This window comes from Orbicella franksi, chromosome 10 (genome assembly GCF_964199315.1).
Source record: "Orbicella franksi chromosome 10, jaOrbFran1.1, whole genome shotgun sequence".
Taxonomy (NCBI): Eukaryota; Metazoa; Cnidaria; class Anthozoa; order Scleractinia; family Merulinidae; genus Orbicella; species Orbicella franksi.
This window is the reverse complement of record NC_138154.1, coordinates 3,577,541-3,602,637: the sequence shown is the minus strand read 5'-3', so window position 1 is coordinate 3,602,637 and position 25,097 is coordinate 3,577,541. Positions and strand designations below refer to the sequence as shown.

General features: G+C 39.6%; 3 protein-coding genes and 1 pseudogene across 3 annotated transcripts in view; 2 read left to right on the top strand and 2 right to left on the bottom strand.

The window, feature by feature from the left end:
- LOC145501446 (uncharacterized) overlaps positions 1-25,097 on the top strand; it is an 86,384-nt gene that overhangs the window by 34,545 nt on the left and 26,742 nt on the right. The window lies entirely within an intron of this gene.
- Positions 1-25,097, top strand: part of LOC145501096 (uncharacterized) — a 58,118-nt gene that overhangs the window by 24,048 nt on the left and 8,973 nt on the right. Inside the window, exon 2 of the mRNA XM_081480653.1 lies at positions 22,227-22,422. Coding sequence (XP_081336779.1) covers positions 22,404-22,422 — 19 coding nt within the window. The 5' untranslated portion in view covers positions 22,227-22,403. The remainder of the gene's footprint in view (positions 1-22,226; positions 22,423-25,097) is intronic.
- On the bottom strand, positions 2,643-5,483 carry LOC145500037 (uncharacterized; annotated as a pseudogene).
- On the bottom strand, positions 13,595-15,653 carry LOC145500036 (uncharacterized). Its single transcript, XM_081479542.1, has 2 exons — positions 15,507-15,653; positions 13,595-14,748 (listed from the first exon to the last, which is right to left on the bottom strand). Exons 1-2 carry the CDS (start codon positions 15,651-15,653, stop codon positions 13,843-13,845), a joined length of 1,053 nt encoding a protein of 350 aa, XP_081335668.1. The 3' UTR covers positions 13,595-13,842.

Sequence of the window (25,097 nt, the reverse complement as noted above, 5' to 3'; positions counted from 1 at the left end):
ACTGGGGAGGTGACAGGAAAAAATGTAACGAGTACCGTAAAAAGTTTCAAAAAGGATCAATAACTTTAAAAAAACGCGTTGTTACCCCTATATTTTACGTTATGAAATGGAAGTGCCAAGCCTATTCAGCACGTGATTAGTTTCTGGTTGTGAGCAAAAGATATTTAGACGGTATTTTAGCTGAAACAGAGGAAGGCTGTCAGAGACGCTAAAAGTGCTGTTGCAACGATTTTGTTATTAAAAAGATACCAAGAATGGTTTTCATGTTACCATTTACCATGTAGTTTGCAGATCTTTACAAATGTGTTTGCTTTTCGGTATGTAAAGGCGAATTGTAAAGAAGCTGTGAAGAAATACCCTCTCCTTCTGTTTTCAGAAAAATGCTGATGTCAGCATTTTTGTTGAGATTCAAGGCTAATTATCTCGAAAAAATGCGTGGCTACCCCCATTTTTCTTCGTGGATTCCAAGAGCCCTCGCAAAGATCTACTTTTTCCGCGTGGTCCTAACCTGGCGCAAAAGCCTTTGTATTTAGTAGGCACCGTCCTTAAGTATAATTTCTGCCGTCGTAACAAATATAATGTCTTTTATCGAAGCAGTGTTTAGGTTGAGAATTTGTTTATTTCGCTACATGTTTTGTCGGCGGGAATCTAGCAAAAATTGTTATTTTAGTACAGTTTTAACACTACTGTTGCTAACAATGGTCTCTGTGAGCCATATTTACCACAGACAAATAGCTCGTTTCCATTGCGTTTGTCTGAATCACAGGGGATATTTAATTTGGGGCAAATTTGTCGGCAAAATTTGAAAGCCAACTTACCGTCATCAACCCGTGCTCTGTTCTCTGATAAAGCACGCTCTTTCAGTCAATCAGAGCGTGCGTTATATGGAAACTTTATTATAATATTTATTTGGGATACTTCTAGTATAACAGGTGTTAAAATCAATTTCTTTTAGTTAATGTTTCAGATTATTGCTGTAATTGAACACAACATTGTTTCTTTTTCAACTCAGTGAGTGAACAAAACGCCAAACACTTTTTTTGTATTTTTAAAAATCATACTTGTTATACTTCCGGTATAACAGGTGTTAAAATCAATTTCTTTTCCCTCGTTGGGCGATTATTTTGGTAAGTACTTAAGTAATTTGCCTACCATTCTGCTTTTTGAGGCATATACATCTTGGATTCAAGTTGTTGTGATTGATTCAATTCGGTGATTCGACGAATTATTTCAGTAAGTAGTTTGTCTGACATTGTGCTTTTTGAAGGTGAATGTAACTTGGATTTGTTGCGATTGAATCGCATAATTGGAAAACCTCATTCAGGTGTCCATTCGAGCGAAAGCGCTCTTTGAGAGTAAATTTCACCCAACGTGTTGACAGAGCCAAAGAAGCTCAAATCGAACCAACGAGTTCACTTCTGACGACCTCTGAGCACAGTTCTTGAAATTAAAAGAAACTTCAAACCAAACAAATCACTTAAAAACTTACCGCGAATCACCGAATCATAGTTAGTGGAGGGGACTGGTTATGAAGACCGGCAAACTTCAAAGAGATAGGTTATTGTTTGAGTTTTTCAAAGTCACGTGACAATGACCGTGCACACTCAAATTCAAGATGGCGTCGTTTGCGAGCGAACGTGTGGTCATTTGACGTGTTTTATACGCTAAGAAATGTAGTTCTGTCATCATGAATGATTTTTAAAAGTTTATCATTTCAAAAGTAAAATGCCCGGCGATAACTGTTCGGTTTTTGGCTGTGGTACGTGTCGGAGGACGAAAGGAATCGGCTTCTGGAAACTGCCCTCGGCACGAAATGCCGAGTACAAGAAGTGGCGAGAGGAGTGGTTGAGTGAGATCACGAAAACAAGAGTTATTGACAAAGATTTCCAAAAACAGATCGACAGTGACAAGGTGTTTACCTGTGAGAAACATTTCAAACCTGAGGATGTAGAATTATGTAAGTACTGCTGTTGTTATGTCCGTTTTTTTTTTTTATGTCAACATTAGTTAACTATCTGTCAGCTGTCTCTCGTTTGTTTGAACTTTATAACCTTACTCTGATTATGGTTTTAAAATATCTTATTTTTTTACTTTTATTTCAGTACATTCGGAAAAGATGGTGAAAAAGAAGAAATGACAACCCTGACATGAAGATGTTTGGCTACAACAACAACACCATCAGAGTGCAACGTTCCGTCTCCTGTCAGTCTGGGAACACACGTGGGAGGAAAGACAGACACAGATCATGGGTCAATGTTTCAAATGACTCAGTGCCAAAGAGAAAGAAACGATGATTAACTTATACATAAGTCAAATTTATTTTATTTAACGGACAGTGCGGGGAGGAGGGGGGACTTTTAGTCCCCACCCCCACTTTTTCACAAGGATGATGTTTTATTTTGTTTATCTATGAGGTACCAGACCTCCCTACAAACTTGCTACTGCTACTGCTGTTGTCTCTGAACTAGGGTCAGCTAGAGGAAGTTTTATGGCAGTCTTCTATAAGTAAACAAGTATACATTGTTTAATATATAGACATGTATTTTTTCTACGTAAATATTTCAACTTGCACATATGAGTGTAAATAATTTCTATTTTTAATTAGTTATTGTTTTGACATCCCTGAAATAATGTTCAGTTCTCTCAAAAATTGATTGAGCATTTTTTGAGATTGCCCACAAACTACCAACCACGATTTAAGGATGAAGTTAACTTCTGGCTTTCAATGGCATTCTGGTCTTCTAATTTGCCAGCCTTAGTTAAAGGGGAACAAGTATAAATGCTTCCAATTTTCTCCTTACTGTGTACTAACATACAAACAGCAACCTTGGTAGACAGTAGTGTAGCAGCATCCCCCCCCTCCCCGGCCACTTTTTCGCAAGGATGACATTTATTTTGTTTTAGTATGAGGTACCAGACCTCCCTACAAACTCTCACACCCGGCCCTCGTTTTCAAGCCCCCCAGTTTAAAATGGGCTTCGTCCCTAATATTTTAAATATACATTGTGACATGTATGCTGATTGACCAGCCACTGGTATTTTTCTATGCAAATATTTCAACTTGCACATATGAATGTAAATAATCTTTATTTTTAGTCAGTTATTGTTTTGAAGTATAAGCAAACTTGTGTTAACATTATTTAACAACAAATGCAGCAGTAACTTATTATAAACAAACAAATATGGACATGATTTGGTCAAGGCGTCACAATAAATAAAATTGTTTATTGCATGGTGATTTTCACACTTTAGCTTTGCCTTTGTTGGTCATACTCATGGGAGGCTCTGCTTATGTCCTTACGAAGTGCTTTTGATTTCATTTGTTTCAATCTAATCTTATGTTTCTGGATAATATCTTTCGCAAAAGAACATGAACGCACTTTGACATACAATTGTATGATGTTGTGCAAAACATCTTTGGCAACACTACTGTTGATTATCAGTTCAGAACTGGATAACATTGAATTGTATGCTGAGACAACTTCAACATCATGAACAGATCTTGATATAATACTAGCATAGGCAATATTTTGCATGTTAGCCTTAGAAGTGGCATCCCTGAAATAATGTTCAGTTCTCTCAAAAATTGATTGAGCATTTTTGAGTTATTTTTTTGTAAAAAAAAATACCTCTTAGTCGGCGCGTCGGGTATGTTATGGACGGGTCAATGGGTGAGTGAGTGAGTGAGTGAGTGAGTGACAGATGTATGTATGTCACACCAATCAGATTGGATCTACTATGAACAGCCAATCAAATTTCTTGTTGTAAAGGTAAATGGTACGTGAGAAACACAAGGTATGTATAAACACAAGAACTTTGGTAATTGAAAAATAAAGAGTGACGTGTATGTTGCCGGTTTGTGATTTTTAGTCCGGTTTGGAGGGGAGTGTGACAGTTACATACGTACATTGGGTTGTTTTAGAGTGCATAATTTTCAGTGTAATGGTGGCTAGTTATGAACGAGATGAGTCTTGAGTTTTGAAGCAGTTCATGAGTAGTAGGCAAATGGCACGAGATATTTTTATTTTTAATTACAAAGGGTAACTTGATACTTTTGTTTTTCACAAGGAGTTAATTCAATAAGAGGTCACGAATCGTCGGTTCTAGTTCTTAGGACATGTTTTAGAGGAGACGAGACTATTAAGATTTGAAGCAGTTCTAACGTTTACAATAGTAAGTGTAGGTAACGATTGTTTTGTTCTTATTGCATGCAAATATAACGAGATATTTTTATTTTTTAGTTACAATGGGTAATTTGACACTCTTGTTTTTCACAAGGTAGTAAATTCAATTAGAGCTGACGAATCGTCGCCAATTGTTCCCACGAGATGTTTGCTATTTTTAGTTGCAAATGGTAACTCGACACTTTTGTTTTTCATATGGGAGTAAATTCAATTAGAGTTTACAAGTTATCGGCTATTGTTCCCAGGACATCAAACAAAAAAGAAGCTTTCATTTCTAGAGTGTTTTTACGTCTTTGCAGTAGCAGTTTAATATTTTTATTTGATGGGCATTTTATGACATTCTTTTCAGTCCGATATTTTTAAAGGTAAAAAGTATGAAAACTGTTCAAATGTTCTTTGAAGACTGTGTGGCACCAAGTTAAAGTGCAATTGAATTAAATCAGACTTTCAACGTGTCAGAGAGGTTTTTTTCTCTTTCTTTAAATTTTCGGTGAAGTAGTGTTGTTGCGTTGTGTTGTGTAAAAAGGGTAAACTTACTACTCGTATAAAATGCGAAAAGTTCTCTTAACTTGAGTATTTTTGAGCAAAAATTCCTCTTGGGGGCTGGAAGGGCTCCCGAGGGGGTACTCCCAGAAAAATTGGTTGGGGGTGTGCGGCCCGCTTCCCAAAACCCTTACCCTATTTGTGACCAAAATCTGCAATATTCCTTACCCTATTTATGACCTGACCAAAAATTCGAAACCCTATTTACGACCTGACCCTCAAATCAAAACCCTGTTTCAGACCTGCGTTATAATTAGCTCCCTAGTTCAAACCAATGTTAAATTACCGTAAACATATAAATTTGTGAAGGGCTTTTGTTGATTTTCTTTTCGATAATGATAAAAAAGTGGCTTCTTCTTAAAGCATACCCATATCAAGGCTAGAGTGCAAAAACCGTACCCTATTTATGACCGAAATAGCCAAAATCAGCTAAAATCGATACCCTATTTATGACCAAAACGGCTGAAAAACCATGCCCTTCGGGGCCGCACAGACCTATACAGCCCGTAGTTATAACACAAGTCGCTACAAAAAAGCAGCACCGATGATACTCGATGATACTCGATCGAGCTGAAAGAAGATGAACGTCAAAGCACAGCGCTTTTCGTTAAATTCTGGGTGGCTAAGAAAGAATCTAATACTTACTTCATCTGCAGCTTCTCTAAACTGTTCATCAAGCTCTTCTTCTTCTTTCAAAATACCTAAAATAGCGTCCAGATCATCTCCAATGATAAACTAATCGTTCGTGTCCGCCATATTGTTTGGGAATGAAAGTTTGGCGTGTGCACGGTCAATGTCACGTGATGGTGCAATTCAACCTCAAACTCGAAACAAAAGGCCAGCCCTTTGAAGTTTGCCGGGTTTCACAACCAGTCCCCTCCACTAACTATGACCGAATTGATTGCAAATAATCCTTTAAAAGCACGTTCAAATTAAACAAACAACATTGATAATCTTCGTCATATTACATGTAAGCCTGCTTTACACTGTTCTCTGCTTCACACTTTTGTCTCCGTGAAAACGCGTTAAATCGAAGTTACATGCACCTCATTGATCCTTTACTAACTTATTTTACATTCACCTTCAAAAAGCAGAATGTCAGACAAACTACTTACCGAAATAATTCGTCGAACGGATGGCGAGCAAATCCTGAGCGTTACCAGGGCCGTAGCATGATGTCACAAAGAAAAATAGTGTTCTGATTGGTTCGCAACCTCGTTCCCAGGGTCCTCTACCCTGGTTGCGGCTGGTCACGTGTCTGCTAGATTTTGGCAGATTCCAGAGCTGTGATTGAAGGGAGGGGTTGGAAAGTTAAATGAAGAATACAAAAGCAAAAACCGACACAACATAGGATGATTTTTTGAAGGTGTAATATATTTCGGCTGGCCAAACCAGCCTTCTTCAGGTACAATGGAAAATTTTACATTGGTACGTGTTTTTATGTAGCCGATATTTACGTAATACCGGAAATACGCAAAAGTAATTGACAGTGTAAATTAAAGATAAGCATACGGTAAAATAAAATAACATGATAAAAGAACATAATAAAAGAAAACAAATAAAAACAATTAATATGTTTCTTCGCAGATGTTCAGACCATTAGGATCAATTGTGCTGCCTTTTTGAATTAAAAAAGCTTCCCTCGCCTTACGGATAGAGCCTCAGTTATAAATATATAGGGCCTGTTCGCACTAGGCGAAATTTTGTTTGATTTGCCAAAAAATCTGTCAACACGCAGCCATTTCTAGTGCGAACGATTTTTTGAACCTACCAAAATTTTTGCAAGCACAACGAAACTTCAAAGATTCCGTCGACTAGCTTTGGAGGCTGTAAAAATTTTGTCAGGCGAGAAAATCCTTTGTTCCTTGACATCCATCCGTCATTGGGTCATCAAATTTCGCAACATATGGATTACGAAGCGAACGTGACCGTATGACTTCCCGCTATTTTAATTGAGCTAGATGGATCCGCACAGAAGCAACATCGATCCATGGTACTTCAATTATTATGGCTCGCAATGCTACCAAGATCAAGATCAGGGTAATCAAAGTTATTACGATTCCCAAATCGCTACGCAACAGCACTACTTCTTACAGTTTCCATCGTAGCAAACTCGAGCGGATTCACAATGCATCCACGTCCGCTGAACACAGCATCCACATCCGTAACATCCACTGAAGATCAGACGACTGCTACAGCTACTGGAAGCACAGAAAACACGAAAAAGGGAACAAAGAGAAAAAACGCCAAGTATGAAACCTTTCCCTTTAAGACATGTCACGACATCTTGATGGTAAATTGATCAAATTATTAACTGACATCCGTCACTAAAAAAATTTCGCATCTTTATGTGCGAACAGGATTACGAAAACAAAAAATTGGTGATTACAAAATTTTCATTTTTTTTGCAAACGCTAAACTCAAATTTTCGTCTTAGTGCGAACAGGGCCTTAGAAACGATTTTTTCCGATGGGGATTAAATGCATGTCGTTATCAGTGTGGTTAGGAGAGGAAGGAAATGTTCGGCGGCTGTAGTAGGTTTAGATTTGTTGTTAGGGTTATCTATGGTACGGCGGTGTTCATTAAATCGGTCTTTTAATCGTCGTTTCGTCTCTCCTATGTATTGTAAATTACAGCGGTTATATTGAATCATGTAGATGAGGTTTTTAGTGTCACTTTATGGGGCGCGTTTCCCCGGTAGACAAGAAGGTATATGTAGTAAGTCCGTGAGAAATGTAGGGACAAGTAGCACAGTTTTTGCCACAACAGAAAGAACCAGAAGGGAGTTGGGGATTAGAAGAATTAGAAGAGAGTTTAGCTGTAACTAGTAAGTCACGAAGGTTAGGGGAGCGTCTGAAGGCTACAACAGGCAAATGCTGAAAGTTTGTCTAACGCACTGAGCTTGCCTATTGAGCCCAGTAGGGAGTGGAATTTTTTACCCTCCCGCTGTGGATCGGCAAAAATCACAGCGAAGGCATTGGCCGTTTTTATACCAGAGGACGCATTTAATATCCGTCCAGAAGGATAATGTGTCCTCGCCGCTTTTATACTAAAGACGTATTATCAGTCTGGGCGAACTTGGACAAACATTTGTAGTTCGTCTAGTTATTCGTCTCTAGTATAAATACGGGCACAAGACGTGTTATGCGCCTAAACGAACTATACTTCGAAATTCGTCTTGAACGACGTACTAGGAGAGAGAGTTCGTCTAGACGCATAATACGTCTATGCCCGTCTTTATACTAGAGAGGCATAACCAGATGCACTACAAATGTTTGCCCAAGTTCGTCCAGACGGATAATGCGTCTTTAGTATAAAAACGGCCATTGACACATTCGATATAGGAGTTCAATGCGTTCTATGTTCGGCTAAAAGGTTAGCTAGCGTCGATAGTTGGACGGTCTTTGGAATTTGTGGCAGTGAAAAAATTTGGCAAAGAATTTGGAAATGACGACCACCACAATAAATGGACCGCGCGGTGAATTTAATTTCATCTTTTATTCGGCAAAATCACAACGAAGATATTTACTCGTTCCGTTAGAGTTAAATACGTCGTATGTTCGCCTACAAAGGTAGTTTTGAATGTGATTGAATTACTCTCATCGACAGTTTGACGGTCATTCCATGCTCTTGCGGCGAAAACATTTTACGAAGAACTTGACATCAACAACGTCTGCCCGCTGAATATTAAAGCTTGATTTAGCTTAAGCTTATATTTTTCGATCGGCAAAATCACAACAGCAGTATTGATGCATCAGTTTAGAATTTGATACGTCCAGTGTTTGGCCAAGAGACCAACTCTGAATTTGATTGAATGCATCCAATCGAAAGTTTGACAGTCATTTGATTCTCTTGTAGTAAAAAATTTTATGAAAAACTTGACAACAACGACATCGACCGCGCGTTTGCAAAATCCAACGGCTTTTGTTTCAAAACTGTTGAGCGGTTAGTTCAATTTTCGGTCGAGAGAGAATGCATCCCATCGAAAATTTGACGGTTATTTAATTCTTGTGCTGTGAAGAACTGATTAAACTAATTCGAAGCAGGCTGGAAGTTCATGGAAGTTCAGATAGAAACGAAGCACCGGTCAGGCAGGATCTCTGACAAATAACTTCCTTTCAAAATAACGTCTGTAAGGCAGAGCAACTTTCACCCCCATGGACAGTGTTGACAAAATTAAGTTGAGGACCCACCCTCTGTGCAGCTTTGGTTGGAATGCATAGACACGTGACTAGCCGCAACCAGGGTACTTTCTCGAAGTAGAAAGAGGACCCTGGGAACGAGGTTGATTGGTTCGGGCTACATCCGGCTACATCCTAATATGGCCAAAAAAATATCATTGACGGAACCGGATTACGCGAAAGTCGGGCTGAAAGATCTGAGATTTTTTCTGCATAGCCATCAAACTACGCACGGCTCTATATCATGATTTCAAGAGGTCTTTTGGTTAACGATTACTCAGAGTTTCTCCTGATGAAAAGGCTCTTGAATTCACTTCGTCCACCCTATACTAGTTGAACAAGTATTTGCAGCACATAAAGTCACAACTATGCAGATCTGGTAGAATGGTGCTAACTGCGCCTATTAACAATTAAGCAAATCATAGTTGAGGAAAGCTGTAACATAAATCATGTTCAACCAGTCCAATTCAACCCAGCCCAAGCAGTAAGAGGGAATCAAAGTAATTATCATAAAGGCCATCATTGCCAAAGCACAGAAAAGAGAAGCAGATATTCGGATACCCCCACTTACCCTTAAAAGCTTCCCTACACAGTAATGCCTAATCTACGTCTCTAAGCAAACGAATGCTTTTTCTGGTAATGACCTTATTCCGTTTCAATGCGAAGGAGTTAGTTATTTATTACTTATTTTCAGTAACCCTGCGTTTTCGAGCATTAGCCCTTTGTCACGTTGGTCTGACGAGTGACTCAGTAACGCTCGAATTTTTCCTGTCAACTTTAAATTGATAGATAGCATACATCTTACTCAGTAACTAATCGCGAGGGCCGTACTGGCTGAATATTGGCCCTAGGTCCTAAAAAAAAACTTGAGAGCGATATTCTCCCAGTATGGCCCCGAGCAAGCTTTATTATACGACTGAAAATGTTTAGAAAAAATGCCACAATCACGTACTGGAAAAATATCGCAAACGTCAAGCACTTAATTCTGATTGGGCGCGGGCTAGACGTATACTCACGTTTAATTTTAATTAAAACAGAAAAGAAAGAGAGTTGGAAGAAGAAGAAAAAAAAGGAATCCTTTGTGTGAAAGCAAGTTCTTTCAGAAACGTCAACCATTAAAACTACCAGAAAATCTGTAAGAGTGATCGCGAAGGACCATTAACGTCGACACACACAACGGGACTAGTCTCTGCAAGAAGTCGCGGGGACAAGTCCAATCGTGTAAACTAGCCATTTTCAAAAAATCTAGTCGCAGGGACCAAACTTGGCCCCTGCAGGGACTTGTCCCACGTAACCCTTTGTGTGAACTGTTCGTGGAACAAGTCCCTACGACCAACTTAAAATATGCCAACCACATATCCGCATGATAAGCCGTCCCATAACTCCCTGCGCGCTTTGTTTTAAGATAGTGCCTCGCCGCTTGGGCATTGTAAATTTAAGCTTAAAAAATTCGGTTTCACATCAGAAAAGACAGAGTGAAAGAATGCTATCTTTTGCATCCAAAGGTTTTCATATATTCCCGTCCAATTAGTCCCCGCGTGTGAACGCTACGAGGAATTAGTCCCTGCAACCGGTTCCCTGGTGTAAATTCTTCCAGGGACTTGTCCCATAGTGTGGTCTGACCTTTAGAGACAGTAACTTAAAAAATATTGGACCGGCATTGAAGTAATCTGATTGGCTGATTTTAGTTATTGGCCCTCGTCGTAGAATAATAGGGTTATTTTATGACATTGTCTTTCAGGTAGACGTTGTTCTCTGATGTGATAAGAAAAGCCGCCTCAAATTTGACCAAGTGGAGCGTCACGTGAACGTTCCTACTACGAGATTGTAGTGAATATATAAGTGAAAAATGACCAGTTTATCCGAGTAGAATCAGTGAAAATGTTGTTAAGGATAATATTCCCCTGTACATTCCAGAAACTGACAGTGATTACTAACCATAGCCTCTCAGTATGTATTGTAGAACCAAACAAACAGTAAACTGTTTGATGTGAAACGACCCCAGAGGGAACTGGGCTCCAATAGGGATTTTGTTCACAGGCTTACATAACCGAGACCTTTGTAGAATTACCTTATGCTTACATTAGATTAGATAGAAGTTTCTGTCGAAGCCTGGATGCACTAAAACAAGGTGAAATGTTACGCGTTTCAGTGTAGGTTTTGTATAACAAGTTTCAAATTTGTCGCGCGTTTATTGGCCAGTTGTTGTGGAGGCGGATCCAGGGGAGGGGTTGAGGAGGTTACAAACCCCCTTTGAGTAGCATTTTTTGGTTATTTGTTAGACTCATCATTATGGAATAAAATTGTTTTATACGTAGTTGTTTGACTTCGGTTCTACCAATTGCCTGATTGTCTTAGCGGGAAAATATGATGAACCTTTCACCATTGCATTACTTTTTCGGTTTTCTGATTGATAACAAAGAAACTACAGATTTTACATTATGTCTTCGCAAACGTTTCTCAAGTGTCAGGAATGCTGGAAATGGTGTCTTAGATGGTAAAATCGGAAGAAAAAAAAATTACCTCGAGAAGTTCTCGCTTGCGGCGTTCTCCATCCACGCCGATGGGGTCGGAGTTATTTAAGTGTTCACCCCCCCTCCCAATTCAGGATCCGTCCACTGCACGACGAAAGAGCTGTCGCCGTGCCGCCCTGATCTTCGTAGATAATAAAATATTAACGTGAAAACACCTAATAGGCTGAGAAAATCTCAAGCTAATTTTGGGACACCAAATGTTGACAACGTTAGGAAATTGTAGAAATATTTAAGCTAGTTAAGCTACCTCCCATGTAGAAACTAATCAATTTTTTGAACCTTGTATACTAAGCCAGCTGTAATTAGGTGCGGTTTAGATCTTCATTTAATAGTACAGGTAATGCTGTAAGTGGACGTTTCAAAAATTTAAGTTTGAATACATCGTATCCAATCTTAAAGAACTTAGGACAAATACTTTCATTATAAGGGATTTTTCGGGTTGAGAAACTTAGTTTTTTTGTTTTGTTTTGTCTTGTCTGTTTGGTTTTCGTTTTCCATAAGGTTTTCGTATTCAAATTAGGCCCCATGCCCAAATATATATCACGTAAGCGGATATACGTACTTGGTTCTGACAAAGAGATTTGTTTGCTGGGTCCGGAAACTTCCTTCTCTGATGCAAAGGGAGCATCTTCATCGTCACAACAAGAGGTATAAACGTAACCGAGAAGGCTGGTTTATTTTGCTCAAATTTGCTTCTTTACCGGGGAATACCTTTTAGGAATGACTAGGTAATAAATGCGTGAGAAATACATGTACATATAATACAGTTTTACACCAAGAGAAGGTAAAGGACGTGTTTTACGAATTAAGGAAAGGAATAAATAAGACAAACGAGGCGTTGAATACGAAGTGAGTGCTAATGTAAACGGGAAAGCAGTGTGCACGACTAACACATGAGCTGATCTCGCCTCAATTCCTGCAAAGTGAAAAGAAAAGAGTACATCTCAATCTATCGATATTAAGAACTATTCAACACTTCAATAAGAAAAGCCTAACCTGAGTAAAACACACAAGGACGTGACAGGAATGCATAAGAATCGCCTCTTCTAACTGATTGTTTACCTCCTCGTGTGCTTTTACCAGCACAAAGTACGCCTGCGTTGTAGTTATAAGTACTACTTTATGGAGACATTTCGCGTCCGAGGACTAAACGAACCCGCGATTTTTGTTCCTAAAGTTACTACGCAATGTAACGTCCTAACATGACGTCACCCTGGCACGACTGTTATTCAAATAGTCCTATTGATTTTGACCAAAAATCAGAACATCTTGGAGTATTTCAACAAAGATTTGCTAGAAACGACAATATGTTCCAGGGATTTTATTCACTTTAAGTTGACAGGAATCCTGGGAACATCTCCTGAACTACATGTACTAGTAAAGCTGTTAGCAGAGAAAAGGCGAGTAAAGGGCCAATGACATTGGCTGGTGGTTTCCAACTCAGCTAAATAATTTCCAAGTCTGATTATCATGTGATCTCTCTCATCAATAAAATGTCAAGAAAATAGGCGAGCAGAATAAAGACAATCATCAACTAGGGAATGTCGTCTTAATACTGTTGATATAACACTACATTCTCACCACTTACATTAATACGAATCTGTTGTAACCTGTTAGAAGAATTTATATTTCCAGGTTGGAGCGAAAAGAATGATTTACTATTAATTGCATTTCTGCAGCTCCTCAACGACCTTGTTCTGGCCAAACTGTAGGTCACATTTAGTGTACGCATGCTCGAAATGATAAAAACCCCATTTATTGCACGGCTAGCTCTGCGAGTGGGCAAGATGTGAGCCAGCTCCTACGCTGTGATTGGCTGGCCGAGCGGGCAAGATAGACCTGCTGGCTTGCTTGCTAGGGATTGCTCGCTGTGTCCCGCAAAAAAAATGGTGCCATTAATGTCACGCAATTAATCCTTTATTGAACAAGCTTGCTCTGTCAAGAGGACTGAATATTAGCCTCGTAAGTCTGAGTCCCCAGATACGCCTAAAAGCACTTGGCCAATACACAGCCATCTTGACGCCAAGCTTGGTCAATAACGAAAACATCAGGGACTTGAGGAAGGGTTGGTTTGTAGTAATCAAATTGACTCGATAGTTTCAGAAGCGTATCTTCATTCAAGTTGAAGTTCTTTCTTTATGTATTGCTAGAAACCGTCTTGCTTTCAGTGTCATACAAAGACAAATGTAAGATGACTAGCATTAGTGATCACTCTGATCACTAGCTGGAGTTGTTTCACTGCAGACCCAACTAACCAACTGCTAGCCTGTTGCCAGCTGGGATTTTCACGTTGTTGTGTTTAGTTTCAATTAAACTACTTGTGTCTTACTCCACTGACTTAGGCTAAATCATGGATTTATTTATTTTACGAATTTTTTTTATTTCTTATGTCTTTAAACCTTACCGAAATTTCCTTTGTCTCAGAGGTAACTTAAGAATCTTGAAGCCAATCTTGGACCATACCGCTCTTCTTTTTTCCGGCTTGTTTTTGTTTCCTGCTTCTTTTTGAGCTGAATTGTCCAGCTGCTCAGGGAAAAACTTCTGACTGAAAGGACAGGAGGGGTCACCTTCCTCAATGTCGCTGGAAGAACCTGGCTTTACTTGGGGTTCATTAAAGCTGTCTGAAGCACTGTTCCCCCCGGAAGAAGACGCTACTTGACTGTCTTTTGGTGTGACTTCGTCTTTATCCGCCACCAACAGTGTATTTAGCAACAGCTCGTTTAGGTTTCCAGCATTTTCTTTGTCGCCTAGAGCTTGTTTAAATTTATCAAGCCTGTAGTGCAATTCCTCAGGCTGTAAATTCATGGCCTTTGCTAGCTCCTGAAACTGTTTTTGTACTGGAACAAGATGCTGCTCAATACTGGACAAATCCTCTTCCAGCCTCAGATAATCTTCATAAAAGTTCTTGAAATTCTCCGTCACAGCAGCTGTTTCCTGCACGCTCTCCTCCAAGCGATTCTTAAGCTGGCACACTTCCTGCTTGCTCTCCAAGAGCGCTTTTTGTAATCCTTTTTTCTCGTTTTCGAAGACTGCCGCAGCTTTCTCCATTGCATTCTGCAGTTTAATTTTCTCCTTCTCGGCAGCATGTTTGGCGTCTTTCAGTGTTAGATTTAACCGAAGTTGCTCCAGTTCAAGTTGTCGTTTCAGATCATTTATCTGCGCCACCATTTGCCGAATTTGTTTGTCTTTGACTGACAAATGTTCATTTCTTTGCTTAGCTATTTCTTCAGAATTCTCGATCTTGTTTGCCAGACTTTTTTGTTTTGCGTAAAGAACACGTACATGGATGCGGAGACTTACTAACATCTACGGAAACAACAAAGTCGACGTCAGTTACGTGAAAATGTTACAACGCTAAAAGGAAAACATGAAGACCCTAATTAAAGTTGTCTACAAAGTGCAAGCGAATATTTCTTTCAGGTTTCTTTAAAGGCAGGAATCTAAACTAGCCTGGTGTGCAAAAACTGACAACCGAGAAACAAATGTTCTTTTTTTAATTCTTTTTGTAAAAAGAAACAAAAGCCCTGGTTAATTTAAATGAGAAATTAACACCATCCAGAGGGATGGTGTTAATTTCATTTAAATGATCGCAAAAATAGCACGTTTTTGTTTAACGGGAGTTCATCATTGATTCCTGCAGAGTAGACTAGAGGGCTGGTTATATTTCCCATTTTATTCCGACCATGATTGTAGATTAAGTTTCGCTGCTTCTCAATGCGTACAACCAACTTTTCACAAAGGTGAAAAGTAGTAAAAAGCAACAGATCGTCGAGTGTGGTTAGCGACTGAATGGCAAAAATGTGGAAATGATTCATAGTTGTAAGTACCCCACGTCATTACACCGAACTACTTCAGTCTTCAAACCTTGCTGCACATTATCAAACACACCGTGCCGCTTGTGATCAACTGAGTTCACTTAATTAAGAGACTTATTTTACTTTATATGCAATGTAGCCTCAACCGTTTATGATACCCTGGTCCTCACTGTCATTCTTGGTTACTTCGCTAGCAAAGAGTGAAATTCCGAATTTAATTCGCATTTCAACCCATCTGTGTTTACTAACCTGTTCCATTTCTGCTATGTCCGGTTCTAAGTGACATTTCTTCCCGTAAAGCAATGCGGTCAGCCACTCTGGTTCCCCAGGGTACCCATGTAAATATTGCAGGAATTCTCTTTCTGCTGCAGTTTTCTCGATATCCATGATATTCATGTTAGCAGAGCTCCCGTAAACTGCGAAGAATAAACTCTGCGCACGGGTAATAAGCAACCCGCTATTGACGTCACAGTGCCTAGTAATTGTTAACTAACAAGATGTAAGCACGCGAGGATGTTTTTACGCACGCGCGTGCGCGTGCAGTGCTGCATGGTAAGATCGATTCCATTACCAGCAGGGAAAATCGACAAAAGAGAGAAAAGAGTATTGGGACACAGCTCCACTCAGGTATAGTTCTTGCATAAAAATTGGATTTGTAATGTTGCTCGCACGGGTTAAATGTGTGAATTTTAAGCGATAGAACGGCTGTCTAGTTATTCTTTGCTTAGGTTTATCTTGCCATTGACGGTTCATGGTGAATCTGGCTTCGTTTCGACGCGGTTCCAAGGAGGTCTCCTGGTTTAGGAGACGGCCCACAGACCCCGGTGATCGATCATAACAACGTTTAACAAAACGAGTGACTCATCGTTGTACACGTTCGATGCCATTGATTTGCTTTCGAGTAAGTGGATCCCACACACCGCTCGCATATTCAAGATCAAGTTCTTACTAATGCGGTGGAACGATCCAACGGCTCATTGGCCGAGAGCCAACCACATGACCTGCAAATAACTGCCAACAAATAAAGGTCTACTCATGCGTAGTACCGTCTAAATGTGTTTTCTGCTCATGCGTAATTGTAATCATGATCTCTCGTGAAAAATGGCAGATTGCTCTCCTGAATTGTCAGAGAGTGATTTAAAGAAGAAAACAAACTTGGTGATCGAATGATAAAACAATTATTGAACTCGGTTACCGCAAAATATCGTTATTTGTCAGTGTCTCGCAGATCAATTATTTGCCTCAGCCTTCGGCTTCGGGAAATAATTGATCTGCTCCCCACTGACAAATCACGATGTTTCGCTCAACCTCGTCCAATAATTGCTAATTATTCTGAATGTGAGAGAACAGTAAGCACTTTTTTAGAAACAAAGGAATGAAAGAGCACAAGTCAGTTAGGTTGCATGTTGTTACTGCTGAATAAAGATCAACAATTTAAAGATGTTCAAAACAAAGCATCATCTCTTGTTTATTGAGAGGGTTAAAAGGCAGCCCAGGGCGGAAAAACTTGGTCTAGTGTATCATTTGTTCTTCTGCTGCCAGGAAGAAACATTGCCATGTCCCCTTGGGTTCTACTGGCTTGTAATCTAAAATACTCCAAGAAAATCGAGCCGTTTTACTTTTGGAATTGACATTCACAGCTTGTTTTGGTGGACATGGATTTTGTTCAGCGGAACTCGCTTCTGGTCTGTCGTTAAGAGTAAGCATCACCAGTGTGCTACGCTTTAGTGGTGGGTGGTTTAAGTACATTTCCGTCCGGATAACGTTTTTTGAAGCGCGCTGTCACGTCTGGATCTAAAAGTCGAACGCCATCCAATTGATTTCCCAGAGTTATCCTGTTGAAAGCAAACAAACACCCAATTATACGCTAGACTGTCCACAAATAGTAGCAACTACAATACTTGTAGTTAGTTTACCAGAGTAAGTTACTTCGCCACAGTCACACTTTTGAAGTCTGCATACGAGCCAAGTGGCTCATCAGGCAGGAGCTTATCCCAGTTTCTGTAGCGTGAAGTGACTAGGAGTATTTCTACTCCCCCCTGGATGGGATGCTAGTCCATCGCAGGTTACCCCCCAGCATTAAATTCGCCGGTACCCATTTATACACCTGGGTGGAGAGACACACTGTGAGAGTAAAGTGTCTTGGCCAAGAACACAATACAATGTCCACGGCCAGGGCTCGATCCAGGACCGCTCGATCCGGAGGCGAGCGCAGTGAGCATGAGGCCACCGCGCCTGCCACACTTTTTAAGTGTAAACCTGTAAATTTCTCTCCACTGAGCTTCCAAAAGAGCAAAAACAAAGAGAATACTCAAACGTTGACGGTCTGAAGGTGCCCAAGGATACCAATAAGACCTGAAAATGGCACTCGGCCTTGAATTTTGAGTAAATACCGTCCTACAGACATACCATGCATAATGTTACGATCCAATTTCTACTTTTTCTTTTCAAGAACTATAAATAAACTACTTACCAGTTCGGTTGAACGTTGTGCTGTCTTCCAAACAGTTCTAGAAATACACAAAAGTAAAGAGTAAGACACTGTCTACTTTACTACTTATCAGTGTTATTTCCGACACGTATTCCAAGTTCCTCGACCAATCGGTGCTCCAAAAATCGCACGTGATCTACTAAGAAGCGCTTGATTGGCCAAGAAACAGAGAAGCTAAGAGAAGAGAAGAAACAGAGAAGCCAAGCCAATAGTAGGTCTTTGTATTTTCTGAACTGAAGCTATGAACCGTTCATACACACGTGCAAGGAAGAACTGCTCTCATCCATTTTCCTTGTGCCTGGTGCGAGCCTTTCAATCACTCCATACATTAGATTTCATCTGGTTTGTAACTTGTCTGTCTCACCTAGGAGAAAAGATTACTCAGTATGCATATAATTTCAGTTATAATTTTAAAATCAGTAGCAAGCTGTACTAAAATTGTTTGTTGGATTTTTTTTTTCAGATTCAAAAGATTTTGCCTTTTTTACTAGAAAATAACGAGAATTCTGTGTGGACTTGATTTTGTTTCTTGGGATTAACAACTAAAGGCAGTGAATACGGCCCGCGTTTTTCGTCAGTTCTATTGCAATTTCTCTGGTAGGTACGGAATTCAGTATACGCAAAGCGAGATCATAGAGAGAATAGGAGGAAGAGAAAAGCGAGCTTTATGCTCGTTTGCAACCTTTTTCCTCTTGTTCGTTTAGAGTTACTTAACTACACTGAGATGAGAATTTATGAACACAAACAAACAAACAAACCTCAGCGACTAGAAAGCTGTCCAAATTATTCGAAACAGGAAACACGGCAACGACAACATAACATCCAACGATAGGCCCAGCAAGTTGTAGCAATGTGGCCGCCTTTACTTGAACGCTCAAACGACACTGCTTCCCATGCACACGAACGACGTGAACCAGCAATAGGGCGCCATTGCGCCCATGTGCTTGGTGTTCGGCCTTCCCGATTTAATACGACAACAATACGAAATAACACTCGTGATGATTCATTTCTCCGGGAAATCCCATGGGACCTCCGAAGTTTTACACTCGGAATGGTTTAACACGGAACCGTTTTCAACATAGTTGTTTAATGCGCATGCGCAATAAACACAAAAATTGTAAACAGTAAATATTTAACAATTAGACCCGTAGCCCTTACGGGCTATGGGTCAATAGCCCATGAGGCGAAGCTGAATGGGCTATTGAGCCGTGGCCCTTGAGGGCGAAGGGTCTAATTGTTCTAGCATCACCCAACTAGTGGGACAGAAAATGCAATAATAAAGCTAGCCAATGCAAGTTGAAGAAATATTTATTTGGGAATAAAACGAAAGAACGTGTCACGCTCGATTGCGCCAATTTCGCTACTCGAGGACTACTACTAATAGTCCTTTAGTAGCGTAGCCAATGAAAATGCAGGATTTGCGTTAGTCCACTAGTTGGGTGATACTAAAATAAGTGTATGCTCTACTCCACCCCCCACCCCTCCCCTACAAAAAAGCATGCAATTTGAAGGAATTAAAATGTATACTATTTTAATAGATGAGTTATCAACTATGATCGGTTTGTAAAAGCGGCCACGACACATAACCAAATTTTACCCCAACACATGGTTTGTCTCTGTTTTGTTAAGCTTTGAGCGAACGAAGCTCGTCTGCATGCTGGCAAAAAAACTGAAAAGCACAAACTCTATTTATTATTGGTCTAGCAAAGGTGAGGGCACAAGGAAAAAAGCCACAGGCCTCCAATTGGCCCAAAAATGGGTGAAGTCTAAACACAGTGCCTGTCTGTGGTTATGAACGTAGTTGTTTGGTAATCAATTTTCTTTTAATTTTAGTGACTTCGTCATAGCCTGCAAAGGATCCTCCCTGAACCCGACGTTTTTTATGGTGTCCTCACAAAAGAGGTATCTACAGGAGTTATTTTTAAAGAAGTAAATCAGTTTTGCCGTGAGCAAATCATTTTGTCTAGCCCTAATGACCATAGTACAAAGTGTTAGGATATGAGGCAATTCATCAACTCTCTGGCTCAATTATTAAAGGAAACTGCGCGCTGTATATTCATACTACTAGCATAACTAACTCTTTCCTGGGTACAGTTCTTTCTATTTTTTGACGATACTCGCTGACGTTGAAAACTTTGTCCTCGAACTCTTTTATTGGCTCTGCTCCCTTGTCTCAGATAAGAAAGGTAGCTGTCTCAAAACGGATCCAAGCATAGAAAGATCTTAATGGAAGCCCTATGTGAAACATCAGTGTCAACATGTCTCATTACCTGTTTACTGATGATATAATTTTCAGTTGCTCTCTTTGACAATGGCACACGAAAACAAACACTATTGTGCTGTATTATACTTCATCCCATACCTGGAAGAAAAAGAACCAATGAAGCCATGAATTCCCATTTATCGTTTTAGTGACTGTGTAACCAGTAAGGACATTCATTGGACACCAAACGCTTCAGGCGATGTCTTCACAGGGAAAGGTATTTAACTCTTTATGTCTTAAATAATTCTCTAACTCGGTAGCTCGTGTACAAAGAAGCTGTATCACTGGGTATCGGGTCTCTCCACCCAGGTTTAAAAATGGGCACTGGCGAATTTAATGCTGGAGGTAACACTGCGATGGACCAGCAGGGGTGGGAAGAAGAAATATTCTTAGTCGTTTCATGCTGCAGAAACCGGGAATAAGCGTCGGCCTGATGGGCCACGTGACTCGTATGCAGCCCACGTTTTTATCCCCGGGTACACAATTTATTTCATCATTCACTTATTTTTCATCAAATTCAAGGAAACCCCGTAAAGAAGTGTTGTAAGATAGGAGTAGGCATTTTTCGCTTTCTTCGTTTTAAAACTGAATTTCTCTTCTCTCCTACATGGGACAAACTTTGATGCCGGGAACCCGCCAAAATTGTTTCACTTAAAATTCCAGTTACTTTGTTACCAATTTTGCATGATTTATTTCAGGAGTCAAAATCATCGAGCTCTTCCCAGGAATCCAGTGGAGGAGAATTGCAAGAAAATAGTGGAGCATACTCATCATCAAGAAGATTAAAAGTTACTTTCCTGGGATCAGAATGGAGATCAAGTAAAGGAGGACTTTCCACTTTAAACAGAGAGTTAGCAATAAACGTTGCAAAAAATCCTGAGGTAGAGGTCACCTTCTTTGTCCCACTATGTAACGAGGAGGACAAGAAAACAGCTCTTGATCACAGGATTAATCTTGTTGAGCCAATCAGGCGGCCTGGTATGGATGAGCTGCCATGGCTAATCCGCCCACCAAATGATTTACAAATTGACATAGTTGTGGGTCATGGTGTCAAGCTTGGTCATCAAGCACAATTTATACGTGAGTCACACCAATGTAAATGGGTTCAAGTCGTTCATACCGCCCCTGAAGAACTTGGCATGTATAAGACATATTCGAATCCAGTATCAGTTAATGAGAAGAAGCATGAAACAGAGGTCGAACTTTGTGAAATGGCTGACTTTGTTGTAACAGTTGGGCCCAAATTGACTTACCTTCGCCCGAGTGGGAAAGATCAAATGGTCTTTGAATTTACTCCTGGAATTTTGTTCGAGTTTTCTGAAGTCGAGCAGGCTGATGATGAAAGAAAGAAGTTTGGTATCCTTGTTTTTGGGCGTGGGGATGACGAAGACTTTGAATTGAAAGGATTTGACATTGCCGCCAAAGCTGTTGCTATGGTAGATGACACCCATCTAACTTTTGTTGGTGCACCAGATGGAAAGCAAGACGAGGTTAAAACTCGTTTGCTCCAGTGTGGCACCCCTGCTCAACGCCTAACTGTCAGAAGCTTTTTACAAAGCCGGGAGAGTTTGAAAAACTTACTTTGCGAAGTGGATCTCGCAATCATGCCTTCGAGAACGGAGGGCTTTGGTTTGACAGGTCTTGAAGCCTTATCAGCTGGTCTGCCCATCCTTGTAAGTGGAAACTCTGGATTTGGAGTCGCACTAAGTGAAGTATCTTTCGGTTCATACGTTGTGATCGATTCAGAGGATTCCGAGACATGGGCCAAAGCTATCAAGGATGTCCGGAAGAAAAAGCGGTTTAACCGTCTTGACGAGTCCAAAGTATTGCGTGCCTCATACGAGAAGAAGTACAACTGGAAAGCCCAAACTAAATCTCTCATTAGTAGCATGGCCCGCATAACTGAAGGTATAAAGGTTTTCAGTATTACCTTTGATTTGTTACGGACAGCTGCAGGCTGTCGGCAATTATGGTATATTTACTTACAGCAGAAATCATTTTCGAAATAGTTAAACCCATTCGTTGGGGGCACGGAATTCTGTGAAAGTAGAGCAGTATGTACTTGCTTGTAATCCTTGGATATAAAAGCAAATTAGAAAACAGCGTTCAGTAGTCAAATTTGATGCTCAGCATTTTTATCTCAAAAAAAGGAAAATCTGGAAGAACTTTTGCGATATTTTATTCTATTCGATTAGATTAGATTAGATAAGATTAGTTAGATTGGATTAGGTAAGATTAGATTAGATTAGATTATGTCAGATAACATTGGATTAGATTATACATAGAAGTGTAAGTATAGCCGAAGTAAACTGTCATGTTTTCTTTTGGTAGATCCTCCTGCAGCTGATCCGAGCTCTTCAAGAAAACAGCACTGACTCAACAAACGGAAGTCATGAGTGAGCGTCTTCCAGGTATCGTACCTTCTAAGCATACGTTTGTGGAAACGTCTGTTCTGTCAACAGGTATAATGACTGTAGGAATCAGATGTGTAGAAAATTCTGCAAATTGTGGAATCTCCAGTAAAAATTACAAACTCTAAAGCCTCATTTATAATTAAGGGTATTGTCAACTCGTTTACAAGAAACTCGAAACCACCTCGAAAATTTTGTAGAATATACATGCCAGAAAAATCAACAAGATCTGTGAACAGTTGTTATTTTTAACAATCAGTTTTAAGTCTCTCCGATGTTTCGGGTGGGCTCGTTTGCGCAAAAGTCGGCTCCTACACCGTGGCAATAAAACTCGATAGTAAATGAAAGAATTCGATTCAGGTGGGAAAAATATTTAGTCAGGGGCACCCAACGGATCGTTTCGGTAAATTATCTGTTCGGAAGGCCTTTAATCCCCTCTGATTTTCTTGAGAGAATTGGCACCTCGAACTTTCGTGATATGAGAAATTTAATGTCTGTTGTTTTCGGACTGTTGAAAATGTCGTTTTGAGTACCGAAAAAAGGTCAGCTATCATTTTCGGAAAGGCGATAAGGCCTAAGGTTTTCGGGAAATGGACAAAAAAGCCCTAATAAATTCGAGAATACTCAAGTTCCCGTAGAATATCCGAACAGATAAAAAATTTTTAGTGCAACCTGAAATTAACCTACAGAGCTTTAAAAGTACTCCAGATAGCCTAAAACAGCATCTAACAGCATTAGAGAGAAAACGGTCGTTGGGTGCCCCTGTTTAGTTTTTAATACTATTTAAGCAAAAGGGGATCCCCTCTTTTAACAGAACGACAGCTGGTGAAATCTTCTTATTGATATATTTGTGTCCAATTTCTGGAATCAATTTCTGGCTGTAATCACATCAACACGTTAACTATAGTTTGTTCTGCTTAGTCTTTACTTAAACGATGTCAGACTTACACATGTAACAGTAGTTCGAGGGTGCAGTCAACTTTTCCATCGGTCGAATGCCGCTTGTAGTTACAAGTTCCGATCAGCCGACCGTAGTAACTTCTGTTAGAATTTTGCATGATGTCGGATCTTAAAGTACCGTAGAAGTCGAACAACTGTATCTGCAGTTTATGACAGCCCATCTTAAAGTGCATATGATATGAAAAATAATTTCTGCTTATCTGCAAGGCCGTTCAAAATACAGTAGAATGGCGTTTTTTTTTTGAAATATCTTTTTTCGTTGTAGGGTTATTGACGTTTTTCTATTATGCAAATTAGAACAGTGATGACGTCATATTGTTTGCAACTAAAAAATGGTAAAATAGTGAATAAACAATATCTCTAGAAGTCATTGAAGCAGTGTTCTTGAAACTTGGCACCACAAATGTGTATCACAAAACAAACAAAATGACACCCTTAGTGCTGTTGCCATAGCTCCAGTCTCTTTCTGTCAAAAAAAACAAATATCTCCATTTGCAACCTCTAAAGTGAGGCACTGCGCGCGTCTTACGAGAAAGAATACAGTTGGGAAAACTAAACCAAAACTCTTATTAATAAGATGACCAGTTTGACTCAAGGCAGGATTTTTTTCAGTATCAACTTCTGTTAGTAATAATAGACTGTCTACTCATACAACAACAGAGTAATTTTCTTAATATTTTAGCTCATCTGGTAGAAGGCTTGGAATTCTCCGAATCCAAAGCTTTGTATTTGCCTGTTGTCCTTGGAAATAATTATAGAGTAGAAAACAACGTTTGATGCTCGACGTTTTTATCTCAGAAAAAGATAACCTAGGAAAGCTTTTGGGAAATTGTATGGTATATACAAAATTGTATGAGAATTATCGCTGCCAGTATAGTCCCCTTAAATAATAATAATAATAATAATAATAATAATAATAATAGATTTGTATAGCGCCATATCCAGGGCTCATGGCGCTTTACAGTAAGAAATGTTATTAAAAATAAAATTTACATTAAAAATTTACATCAGTGATAAAAAATTACTAACAAATAAAATAGCTAAGCTGTAAAAATGAAAGTAAAACTAGGAATCATTAAAACCTTTAAATAAAAACTGACTAACTTAACTAAGTGACTGACTAACTAACTAGCTAGACTATCTAATCTACTAATTAACTAACTAACCAAAAGTCTAGTTATAAAATTTGTTAAAAAGATATGTCTTTATACAAGTCTTAAAATCTGATAGCGAGCCGCTCCCTCTTATATTGTTCGGAAGAGAGTTCCATAGGCTAGGTGCTACAAAAGAGAAACACCTATGACCATAGCCTATTAACTTGACAGGTGGTACTTTCAAGAGGTTTTTGGAGGAGGATCGAAGATTTCTGCTTGGTACATAAGGTTCTAGCAGTTCAGTAATGTAATTAGGGGCCTGGCCGTTGAGCGCTTTATAGGTTAAAAGTAAAATCTTATAATTGATGCGCTGGCTTATTGGAAGCCAGTGTAGCTGCTTTAAAACCGGCTTGATATGATCGCATTTCCTTGTTCTGGTAACAACGCGAGCCGCAGCATTCTGGACATTTTGTAGACGATTTGGTAGTCCATATAGAAGCGAGTTGGCGTTATCTAGTTTGGAAGTGATGAATACATGTACTAACTTTTCAGTGTCTGCTAGAGATAGACAGACTCTTATCCTGCTAATGTTTCTAAGATGGAAGAAACAGGCCTTGCAGG

Bases quoted from the DNA above. Each gene is read 5' to 3' on its own strand.
- LOC145500036 (XM_081479542.1), bottom strand. From the start codon at position 15,653: ATGAATATCATGGATATCGAGAAAACTGCAGCAGAAAGAGAATTCCTG. The intron at 14,749-15,506 runs GTTAGTAAACAC...TTGTTTCCGTAG, and splicing joins ACATAGCAGAAATGGAACAG to ATGTTAGTAAGTCTCCGCAT.